Here is a 12946-nt window from a genome sequence, read left to right as displayed (position 1 = left end):
ACTTGATGGTATGAAAGACTGTCTAGCTCTGTTTGATTTGAGGGAAGGTAATTGACAGCAGCGTCCAGAAGGAAGTAGTTCAAAATGGTGAGATCAAATATATCAACTATCAAATCTAATTTTAGCTCCCTTTTTGACAATCTGGCGCGCTCATAGATAAAAGGGAGTATACTCAAAAGACACTCCAGAAATTTTGCAAGCAGTATTAACAATTTTGAAAAGTTTGTTTTTGACAGATCCCCATACTAACATAGAAAATTGTAGGTCAACACACTTTGAATAAAGGTTTGATAAAAAACTGTCATTACGGTTTTGTCAATGCCTTGACGATAATAATGTTCAGAATCAGAAATTAGGCCAGTAACAGTGGCATCATCTGCAAATTTCACAGTGAACAAGTCATATATTGACAAGTAACAGTCATTGGTATACAAAACGAAGAGTACGGATGAAGGAACACAGCTATGTGGATCTCCAGTAGAGGTTGAGAGCAAAGAAGATTGATAGCCATTGACACTGACATACTGAGTTCTATGTACCCTGAATTCTTTAACCCATCTGATAATGTTTTAATTAACACCTAGCTTAAACAGTTTACTCCTCACACGGTGTGGCTGTATGGTATTAGTTGCTACAAGTCTGCAGATGAGAGTAAATATGATACATCGTTTGAGTTTTCACTTCTTAAAATGATTAGGTAACTATCTTGACAATTGATAGACATGGAGAAAGATCAAAAATCAAATGTATGGGCGTATCTTGATCTGGATAGTGAAAACAGCAAAATAACCAAATGCCGCCTGTGCGGTATCTCGCTGCGTTTGCAGGCAGTACAAGAAGTACGACCAAAAAAAAACGTTTGTCAAGTAAACATCCAAATACTGATTCTGACCAATAGGAAATGTTAGTCACATGACGATATGAAGTCGGAAAGAAGTAAGTGTTCACTTGTGTGATTGGAACACATGTCATGCCGGTTACGCTATCGTTTGCTTCAAAGGTATGAATTTCGAGTACTCGGGTCCGAGTCGAGTCTCACCCCTCGAGTACTCGAGTCCAAAAAAATGGACTCGTTGAAGCCCTACAATACAGGTGAAATATTGAACATTCTGAAGTTTGCTAAGTGTAACTGGTCGACGTTTCAAACGTTGTCTCACAGAATCCAACATCTTGAGATTCTGAGTTTGAGAGAGTGAGTGAGTGAGTGAGTGAGTGAGTGAGTGAGTGAGTGAGTGAGTGAGTGAGTGAGTGAGTGAGTGAGTTTCACTCACTCCAATTTTAACAGAATTTATTAAAGGTCGATTCTAATAAATTTAAACCATAAAAGACAGTTAACTAATAGTAATACACACACACGCCTTCAACAGTCATCCTTCAATACATCTTCACAAAACACATCATCCAGTACGTTTTGCTCTAACACAAACTTCCAAATCACAGTGTTATATGACACAGACATGATCATGATAAGTGAATAATAAGTAGTAGGTTGAGTTAGTGACAATGAACTGCTGCATCTGTTTCCAGCGCCGGACGAGGATGTAAGTACAGTACATCATGTGGTAGTATTATTACACTGGCGGCAAATCTGAGCCACACATAATATCGTGAGACAGATACTGCAGCAGGAAGTGCTGCTGTCACAACAGATATGACTGATATTATAACAAGAGTCATGTAACCATGGTTCTTCCTGGTATGCATTGGGGGCAGTCCGATATTGGCAATTATATTTCTCAAATTTTGATATGGGTAATCAGATATGTCATTCTATTTAAATATACACATGGCATTATGAGAATCGGCTTGTGTATCACTGAAATATGAGAAGGTATGTTTTCCATGAAGACAGTTTTGGAACCTGTTTGATAGCTTGTCTTTTATATAGCATACTGGAGCGTACCTAGCAGTCATACCATGTTATATCTGTATATATTGTAGCATATCTGTTAGGTCTACCATGCCATATCCGTAGCACACTCTAGTATATCCAGTTGTCATACCATGTCATATCTGTATATATTGTAGCATATCTGTTTGGCCTACCATGCCATATTCTTAGCACACTCTAGTATATCTAGTTGTCATACCATATCATATCTGTATATATTGTAGCATATCTGTTAGGCCTACCATGCCATATCCGTAGCACACTCTAGTATATCCAGTTGTCATACCATATCGTATCTGTATATATTGTAGCATATCTGTTAGGCCTACCATGCCATATTCTTAGCACACTCTAGTATATCTAGTTGTCATACCATATCATATCTGTATATATTGTAGCATATCTGTTAGGCCTACCATGCCATATCCGTAGCACACTCTAGTATATCTAATTGTCAAACCATATTTAATCTGTATATATTGTAGCATATCTGTTAGGCCTACCATGCCATATCCGTAGCACACTCTAGTATATCCAGTTGTCATACCATGTCCACAGCCTTAAAAAATTATTAAAACTATTTTATTCTCCAACTTTTATTAGTATTCTGTACTTGTTATATCACACTAACTGGAGACTACTAAATCAAGGTGAGAACAACTAAACTCCACTGTGTGTAATCCCCAATGTTTTATTACACAAACAGTTTAAATGAAGCTATTGTTGTAGATAGCTCGGGTTGTTTATGTACAGACATAGGTTTTAACTTGAAGGTTTCCTGTTATGAAGCGAGAGGGTGGAGTGGTTAGACCCACATCTCATCAGATACACGCAGGAAAACAACACTCGAGATCTCTCTACATCCTTATGACTGAAGCAAGGGGAAGTGTATGTGGTAGCGCTTGAGGCAAGGCTATATAATGAGCAGTTACTCATGTTCAGTGCTACACATACCTAACAGTAAACTACAACATCAATGTGTGTAAAGAAACTACAGGAATTCTCTGGAAGAAATCTCTGCTTTATTCTCTTTACATTGTAAAGACAGAGGTGTTAATTAAATATAGCAATAACATCAAACATTACTGTAGATGTGGAAGGTAATAAGTATTAGTTACTGAGTAACAGGGAACTAGTAAATCCCTTATCTAGTGAAGGTCTTGATCCGGGTTAGTCAAACTATAATCACTGAATATCATGACAGAAATCTGTCAAAGTGACATTTATTGAAATATTGAATGTAATTTGTCAATGGCCATGTTAAAGGGAATTTGTTGGTGTGCTATCTACTAATGATACATTATTCCTACTCCAATTCCTACTAAAACAGTTTCTTTTCAAAAGTATCAACATGACATAACCCTCACTGTAAACTTAAGACATGTTAAGTTATTAAAGACTTCATATCAAAATGGTGGCTCTCCACACACACACACACACACACACACACACACACACACACACACACACACACACACACACACACACACACACACACACACACACACACACACACACACACACACACACACACACACACACCAAATAATTTAACACTCATATGCCATTCTAAACGCTAAACATGCTGAGGATAACATGCAAACATGCACATGAAGTCTCCTGAAACTGAGCTCACTGACTGAAAGTATAGTAACAGTCAAAACTCTGCAAAGACTGCTTCATTAGAATGCTAGGTTAAAGGCTGGGGTGCAAACCTCCAAAAACCCATGGGTTTCCAATTAGCCTGAGATTGGCTACTCCTCAGCAGTGTAGATGTTATCCGTCCAAGAGTGACAGGACTGTAACAGCTATGGGTGCCTGGCAAGAGCCTGGCGATGTCAAAGGATAACCTTGGAATTTACTACTGGAGTAAATATGTGCCTTATAGTAAATATCCTGACAACCCTTTCACTACATATTTTTATGACTAAAGAGTTTAATTTGATTACCATACATGAAATTTCTAATTTTACTTCTTTTCTGAAAATAAAATCTTCAACATGGTGATGTCAGCATCAAGTAAGTGTACAGCCCTAACCCTGCACAGCATGGGGTCAGGGGAGGGGGGCATTTTCACAGTCTGCCTGAAATATGAAACTTTCAACCCGCTCACAGGCTTGTTTCTATGGAAACACACCTCTTCTGGCCACCTGACTGATACAGTGGGAAATTCAAATCTGGATTTAAAAAAGGAGACATATATGTTCAAAATGTATGTTTTGTAGGCTGTCTACATCCATACATTTACAGTGAGTCTTCATATCATACTTCTTTACACTGTGGCTTAATTCCATCATGAACTGGTAAGTCAATATTGTGATATTTCATGGAATGTACTTGAATACTGCATTGCTTTGTATCAAAAGACAGCTTTGACAAGGCAAAGAGGCCACACCCCATCTGTGTATAGGTTTGAACCCCGGCTTTAAGACTTTCAGTACACACAAATAATCCAGTCCACTCTTTTTATGATAAAATACAGAATGATTTGCCTCATACAACACCAGTGAGAGAAACAAAATGCTTCTACTTCATTCGATAATACGACAAGTTCTGCGTAATGGAACACTTGACAAGCACTTGTCAAAGTAGGGTGTGAGCAAAATGTTACATTACATTGTGTTCTCAAATAGCACTGCCTGGTTGCTTCTTTGTGAAACCACGTTTTAATGTGTATCATATATTCAACAATGTGACACTCAGTTGTCATAATGGACAGATAACCGATTTGTCAAGACATAACAGACTTTTCTATACTACTCAAAATGTGCTAAGGACCAAATATTGGAAATTTTATAATAAAGTGTATATTTATTGTACTTATCCTATCTTACCCTATGCATTTCTATTTTTAAAACCTGGAGTGGAAATGCCTTAGAACAAAATTTCCAGCTTCCAAACAAAACAACTCACCCAAACACATCCCACAACACCATGGTCATCACTTAAACAATCACTGCAGTCCTGTGCAATATGTTCCCCAGGCACAAAAGATTTGTCTAACAATAATTTTGATATTAAATACAACCAGTAATGACCAGGAATTCACTATACATGTCACATTAGGACAAATAGTACGATATAGTTTCAAAGTCTCTCGTAAGGTTTATTTGTTTGACATCAGAGTGTGCAATATTCCATCAGTGTCATGACAGTCTGTAATTAACGAAGTCACAACTTGGGATGATGGTGCTTGTGTTAGATGATGACTTTGGGTACATTGACAAACTTCCAACTCAGTCACTGAACCTGGCCACCTGTTCCATTTAGGGGCCATTCATAATTTATGGCAACGGGGGTGATGATGATTTTTATGGAGAAACATGTACAATTTGATGGAGAATGGACCCCCCCAAAGTAAGTGACCCACCCTGCATGTCATCAACAAAATGAATGATACCACACCCTAGTACTTGTGTACAAAATTGGTCGCACCCCCTTAAAATCAACATCACCCCTTGCCATAAATCATCAACAGTCCCTATACCCTCTCACGACGGGGATTGTTAACAAGGTAACCTATTCTAAACAAGCATCCTCATGAGAAGAAGATTCCACAAAACATGCTAGACAACTACTCTGCATCATCAACATTATCAACAAAAGCTGAAATTTTCTGATGTAAAAGTTACAGCAATTCTGGAAACTCAAATATATTCAAAGCAAAAAGTCCTCGGCAGGCACAAGCATTAAAACCCAACCAAACTGACGAAAAGCTAAAACCGTGTTAATTCACCTATCAAACATTCATGTGTATATCTGACCAACCCTCAGGAAAATTAAGGAGGAGCTGTGTCTGTCTAGGCAAACTGTCGTTTAAGCAAAACGTTTCTGAATTCTGGTAGATCACGGGCGGTGGGGAAGCCTAGTGGCTCATCACACTGAAGACCCGGGCTCGATTCCCCGCATGGTTACAATGTGTGAAGCCCATTTCTGGTGTCTCCCACCGCGATATTGCTGGAATATTGCTAAAAGCGGCGTAAAACACTAAATTCACTCACTCACTCAGTATTTACTAAAACAAAAACCTTTAGTGAGTGGGTGAGTATAGTTTTACGCCGCACTAAGCAATATTCCATCTATATGGTGGCGGTCTGTAAATAATCGAGTCTGGACCAGACAATCCAATGATCAACAGCATGAGCATTGATCTACACAATTGGGATACGATGATCCAATCAACAATTCAGCATCAGTTCACAGATTATTTTTAATAAAGGCGATTTTGGACAAGTATCACAACAAACCTGTGCTGTTGGGGCAAAGTCTAGCGAGGAGCTCATATCTGATGTCCTTCTCTACACTCATAGACCTGGCATGAATCTTGAATATATGAGACCTTCCCTGAAACAGATCAGACAGGGATGTTTCATAGCTGTCATATAGGTTACAGCCTGAGCTATAGAAGGAAAACATTTCAACACAGAGAACCTATAATCATGGGTCATGTTACACTTAAAACACCTACTAGATGCAGTCTAGTCTGTGACAATAATCACCAGCCAAAAGACTGCCAAGTAAAATTTGGTCAAGTAATCATTGTAATCTCAGTCCCAAATAATATCAGTATTACAACACTAAATTCAACTGAAAATAAGACAAACAATGAAGTCATACTAAGGTACATAAAGGCACTTAAATATCATGTAGTCAAAGCACACACCTCTAAGTCCGGTAGACCAAACTCAATCTTCCGGTCAAGACGCCCCGGTCTCATCAATGCAGGGTCTAAGGTATCTGGTCTATTTGTGGCCATGAGAACCTTGATATTTCCTCGGGGGTCGAAACCATCTAGCTGGTTGATGAGCTCTAACATAGTCCTCTGGACCTCATTGTCTCCCCCTGCACCGTCATCGAACCTGGCACCTAAAGACAGACAGCAACATTAGACAACAGCACAAAGGGCATCTGAACACAGACGCAGCAACTTTAATCCATATCACATTGGGCACCTCATTACAGATGTAGCAACACTAAACCACTGCACATAGGGCACCTGAACACAGACGCAGCAACCTTAATCCATATCACATTGGGCACCTCATTACAGATGTAGCAACACTAAACCACTGCACATAGGGCACCTGAACACAGATGCAGCAACCTTAATCCATATCACATTGGGCACCTCATTACAGATGTAGCAGCACTAAACCACTGCACATAGGGCACCTGAACACAGACGCAGCAACTTTAATCCATATCACATTGGGCACCTCATTACAGATGTAGCAACACTAAACCACTGCACAAAGGGCATCTGAACACAGACGTAGCAACCTTAATCCATATCACATTGGGCACCTCATTACGGATGTAGCAGCACTAAACCACTGCACATAGGGCACCTGAACACAGACGCAGCAACTTTAATCCATAACACATTGGGCACCTCATTACAGATGTAGCAGCACTAAACCACTGCACAGACGCAGCAAAATTAAACCACATCATAGATGTAACAATAAACCACCGATATAGGGCACCTGAACACAGACGCAGCAACTTTAATCCATATCACATTGGGCACCTCATTACTGATGTAGCAACACTAAACCACTGCACATAGGGCACCTGAACACAGACGCAGCAACCTTAATCCATATCACATTGGGCACCTCATTACAGATGTAGCAGCACTAAACCACTGCACATAGGGCACCTGAACACAGACGCAGCAACCTTAATCCATATAACATTGGGCACCTCATTACAGATGTAGCAACACTAAACCACTGCACATAGGGCACCTGAACACAGACGCAGCAACCTTAATCCATATCACATTGGGCACCTCATTACAGATGTAGCAGCACTAAACCACTGCACATAGGGCACCTGAACACAGATGCAGCAACCTTAATCCATATCACATTGGGCACCTCATTACAGATGTAGCAGCACTAAACCACTGCACATAGGGCATCTGAACACAGACGCAGCAACTTTAATCCATATCACATTGGACAACTCATTATGATGTAGCAGCACTAAACCACTGCACATAGGGCACCTGAACACAGACGCAGCAAAATTAAACCACATCATAGATGTAACAATAAACCACCGTATATAGGGCACCTGAACACAGATGCATCATTAAACCACTGCACATAAGGCACCTGAAGATAGACGAATCAACATTAAACCACAGCACAAAGGACACTTCAACACAGAGGCAGCAACACTAAACTTCTCCTAATAGGGTAAATGGATTCAAATGACTCCTGTATGGTACACAAATGCAAATCAAGGTTCACAAACAGCTTTTTAATATAAAAACAGTACAGATCCTGTGGTGTTACTGACAAAAGAATCTAGTGAACGGTTCTTAAGATATTCCAATTTGTACGTACGTACGGACGAAGCCTAATACTATATCCCCCCGCGTCGCGCTAAACATGCGGCGGGGGATAATAACATTTGCCCAAAGTTCATTCTAAGCATTACTGATTTGCAAGACAAACTCACCTCCAATAGCATCAATCTCATCAAAGAAGACAATACATGCTTTCTTTGACCTTGCCATTTCAAACAGCTCTCTCACCATCCTAGCACCCTGAAAAACAAACACACTTACATGGTCAAAAGTGTGCTGTACCATGGTACTGTTTGATGGTGTTACTATATGCTGATACATCATCATGATACAAAGCTGGCCAAATATATGCATTTTTGTCTCTGTTGCAGTATAAATAAACACACAAAAAGTCACACTTAAAATACTGGAAATGATATCAGTGTGTTTGTTTTTTCTTACATGACACACTCAGCAATATTCAAGCTATATGACAGTGGTCTGTAAATAATAACGTCTGGACCAGACAATCCAGTGATTTAAGAGAAATGTATCACATAAAAGTATATTCTGAGTGGGCAGTTCACATGTTTTGTGACGCATGTAAGTCCAACACATTGAATCATGATTGAGGTAGTGAGTGTGCACGTGTGGTTTTACACTGTTTTTAGTAATATTCCAACAATAGCATGACACTGGATGCCAGAAGTGAGACCATGTATGAAAAACACCAGAAATGGGCTTCACACATTGTACCCAAGTGGGGAATCATGGGCGTGACGAGCGAACTCAAGAACATGGATGAAGACAACTTAATAGCATACCTCTCCAACATATTTCTGTACAAGTTCTGATCCTATGACTCTGATAAAGCAGGCATCTGTTCTGTTAGCGACGGCTCGGGCACACAAGGTCTTCCCTGTTCCTGGCGGCCCAAACAACAACACTCCCTTGGGGGGTTCAATACCAAGGTTGACAAACCTCTCAGGCTGGAACCAAGTTGATGATTTATGTGCAAAATTGACAAAAGGGCAAAGATTCTTTAACATATGATTGATTTGCATTACATATGTTGGTTTCAAAAGGCTGTTTTCAATCAAAAACAAGCTTCTGGAAAATGGAATTTTTAGAGTAAAATTAATATTTTATACTTATCCTGACTCATGCTTATTGCTTGTCTTCTTCTTCTTGCGAACATAGTGGAACACGTGTATCTCCCAATTGAAGTTCCCTTCAATTAAAAAATCACTAATTAGTACTCACCACGAGTTACCTCCCTTCCACAAGCTCGGGAACGAGGGCGCCACCTCCACCCATGTGCCTCACTCTCTCCTTATGTTTCGAGCCCGACACTTTATTTTTCCGAAGAAATCCAAAGTGTTAAGTGGGGAGGACGGGAGGGCTTACCTCATGAGTCAGGATAAGTATAAAATATTAATTTTACTCTAAAAATTTCATATTTTTCCTTATCCTGACTCATGCTTATTGCTTGTAGAATCCGACGGAACAGGAGGTGGGAATATATATGCTTTGGATTTTAATAATTAGTGATTTAAACTGTGATGATTGTAATAACCCTATGGGAACTTCATAAAGGCACTGAACTGATGAATTCCTGCTGTTTAACTTATCAGCTGCCATATAAAGGTTATTACAATTTATTGAATATGATAAAAGTATATACAACATTAATGTAAGCTGAAGCTATTAATGTGATAGTATAAACTTCTGTGAGTTTATAGTGGATACTTTTATAAATTAACCAAAGTATTAAGCTTAAGATATGCATATATTTAAGCTATAATAGTATAGTACAGTGCTTAAGATATAATTATAACTTAAGCTGTATAATAGTAACCAACTCTTTAGAGTTTGTTAGCTAATACATTTATGCATATGACCATATGACTGCGCTTAAGGATTGATGAAACTTAAGCTGAACATATATATAGTAGCAAAACTCCTAGGAGTTGTAAGCTTATATATAGTATGATATAAAACCATAGTACTGAGCTTAAGATAATAAATTAAACTTAAGCAAAATATATAGATAGCATGTAGCTATTAGTACTGTTATCAGATAGGTATAAAATCTGTAAGATAGACTTATCTTCTCCGTGGAACTGTCAACTGTTGAGCGAGGACCATGGGACCGAAATGGTGGATACCTGAGACGTCCTCGGTGGTGATATCTCTCAGATAGTGGTTGGCAAACACCATATTGGATCTCCAGAAACATCCCTCCATTATGGTATTCAACGAGCAATTCCCATGTAGAGCGAGAGTTGAGGCTAGCGCTCTAATTTCGTGAGGATTAGAAGCTCTTGGAGGGTCGAGTCCTGCAGCCTTGTAGGCACGTGAGTATGACAGTTCTGATCCAGATAGAGATCGTGAGTACGTGAGACTTCCGTCTGCGTGAGCTGTAGATATAGGGATAAATAATCTCTTGAATTTCCCTCTGCTCTGTTTGGATCGTTGGAGATATATTTTCAGTGCCCTCACTGGGCACAGTGATAGATCCATCGTATCATGCGGTCCAAGTATGGATGAGAGAGCTGGGACGTGAAATAATCTGTCTGGCTGACCTGGCAGTTGGTTTTTCGCTATAAAATCCCAGCGAAGTCCCAGATGAGCGATGTTATGAATATCATCAAAGCGTATTCTCTCGTAATCCAAAGCGTGAATCTCTGACATCCTGGCGGCCGTAGCTAACGCTAACAGGAATAAGGTTTTGTGGGTCAGTGATTCAAACGATGTAGATAGCAATGGTTCATAAGCCTCACTAGTGAGGTGTTGGAGCACTATATTTAGATCCCAGGCTGGAGCATGAAACTTCCTCCCATCGGGACGCTCGTAACAAAGCGAGTAACTCTGGTGTTTTTGTTAACTTGACGCCCGTTCGCAGAGTTATGACAGAACTTATGGCTGCAAGATAAGTGGACAAGGTTGAGCCTTTTAGATTCTTAGTTTGCCGTAGATAACATAAGAAATCTGCCACTTGAGGATGTGTAGCATATCTGGCTGTAAATCCTTTCTTAGCAGCGTAATTGACAAAACTGTGCCATTTGTCATCGTACAAGTTACGAGTTGAGTTACGTAGTGCAAGCGTGACCGCTTTAGCCGCTCTGGCAGAATGACCTCTCTTATTCAGACATGCCTTGATACAATCCATACGTGAAGTTGGAATGCTTCTGGTGTTTCGTGCACTTGTTTGGTGTGCGGATGTATCAATAGATTGGCGCTGTGGGAGCTGAAGAATTGGTTTTCCCATTACTTGAATGAGATCTGGAAACCAAGTTCTTGCTGGCCAGTAGGGCCCGACCAAAATCAGATGGAGGCTCTGCGTTTGACTGATTTTCTGTAAGACTTGTGGGATCAACGCTGGAGGCGGGAAAGTGTACGCGTTGAGTCTCTCCCACGATATGCTTAGTGCGTCCGTTGCCCATGCTAGTGGGTCTGGCACTGGCGACCACTAATGTTGTCAGTTGCTTGTTGAATCGAGTGGCGAATAGGTCTATCAGTGGAGATCCTATTTCCATGATTATTTGATTGAATATCTCTGTGTGGAGCATCCATTCTGTCGGGTGACGGTTGGTGTGGCGAGAGAGCCGCCTGCTAATACATTCTTTGCTCCTGGAATGTGGCAAGCTCTGACGTGTATGTTTAGATTGTCGCTTAAATCGAACAGTCTGAAACATCGAGTCAGTAGGTTCTGTGACCTTGTTGAACCTTGTTTGTTCACATAAAACGCCACTGTTGAATTGTCTGTGTGAACCATCAACTGAGCCGCACGTAGTATGTTGCTCCAGTGACTTATGGCGTTTATGACTGCTTGCATCTCTAGCAGATTTATGTGACATTTGCTCTCTTGATTGCTCCATAGGCCTGACGCTGTCCTGCCGGCAAGGTGGGCTCCCCAACCTTGTAGTGACGCGTCTACGTAGAGATGTGTGTTCGATTCCGGCTCTACTAAGGAGACGCCTGCGCAAACATTCAATCTCTTGGTCCACCAGAGTAGATGTGGTTTGACATAATCTGGTAGACTGAATGGTAGAGGGTCCTCGAGATGAGCATTGATGAGGACTTGTAACGGACGTAATTGATGTGAGTAGTCCCAATAGGCTCTGCCACTGTCGTAGTGGTAACGGAGAGAGTAGGGCTTGAGGAATCCATCTGTCCTCCGGGACTACAATACGATTCTGAGCTGTTAGAAATCGTATACCTAGAAATTGCAGATCCTGCGTTGGTTCTAGGTCCGACTTGAGTAGATTTACTAACCATCCTAATTGTGTTAGTAGCTTGATTATAAAGTTCAGCTGTAGTCTGAGACGCTGTGGATCTGGATCCACTTGTATACCGTCGTCTAGGTAAAAATCGCTGCGAAGACCTTGACGATGTAGGTATGAGACAATAGGCTTGGTCACTCTTGTGAATACCCAAGGGGCCGATGTGATTCCGAAGGGAAGAACCTTCCACTGGTAATGTTTCCCGTCTAGGATAAATCTTAGATATTTCCTTGAGTTGGGATGAATCGGAATGTGTAGATATGCGTCTTGCAAATCTATCCTGGCCATGTAATCTTTGGGACGAATTAAATGCCGAAGTTGCGGTAAATGTTTCATGCGAAACGTTGGTGGTTTGCATAGATATTCTCTGTTGAAGATGCTCATGTTGTATATGAGACGAAACTTCTCCTTGGAGTTTTTCTTCGGGCACTAGGAAAACTGGGGAGTAGAACCTGGTACGATGTTTCGTTG

The 12946-nt window shown here is 40.4% G+C and overlaps 1 protein-coding gene across 1 annotated transcript in view; it reads right to left on the bottom strand.

Annotated features, from left to right (window-relative positions):
- The window catches only part of LOC124266007 (26S proteasome regulatory subunit 7), a 30113-nt gene that overhangs the window by 1116 nt on the left and 16051 nt on the right, over positions 1–12946 (bottom strand). Inside the window, exons 8-11 of the mRNA XM_046700823.1 lie at positions 9014–9178; positions 8363–8450; positions 6555–6757; positions 6139–6235 (exon numbers count right to left, since the gene is read on the bottom strand). Coding sequence (XP_046556779.1) covers positions 6139–6235; positions 6555–6757; positions 8363–8450; positions 9014–9178 — 553 coding nt within the window. The remainder of the gene's footprint in view (positions 1–6138; positions 6236–6554; positions 6758–8362; positions 8451–9013; positions 9179–12946) is intronic.

This window comes from Haliotis rubra, unplaced genomic scaffold (assembly GCF_003918875.1).
Source record: "Haliotis rubra isolate DU_JTF1 unplaced genomic scaffold, ASM391887v1 Scf1227, whole genome shotgun sequence".
Taxonomy (NCBI): domain Eukaryota; kingdom Metazoa; phylum Mollusca; class Gastropoda; order Lepetellida; family Haliotidae; genus Haliotis; species Haliotis rubra.
Note: the sequence above shows the minus strand (reverse complement) of the source record. Positions and strands in the feature narration are given on the sequence as shown.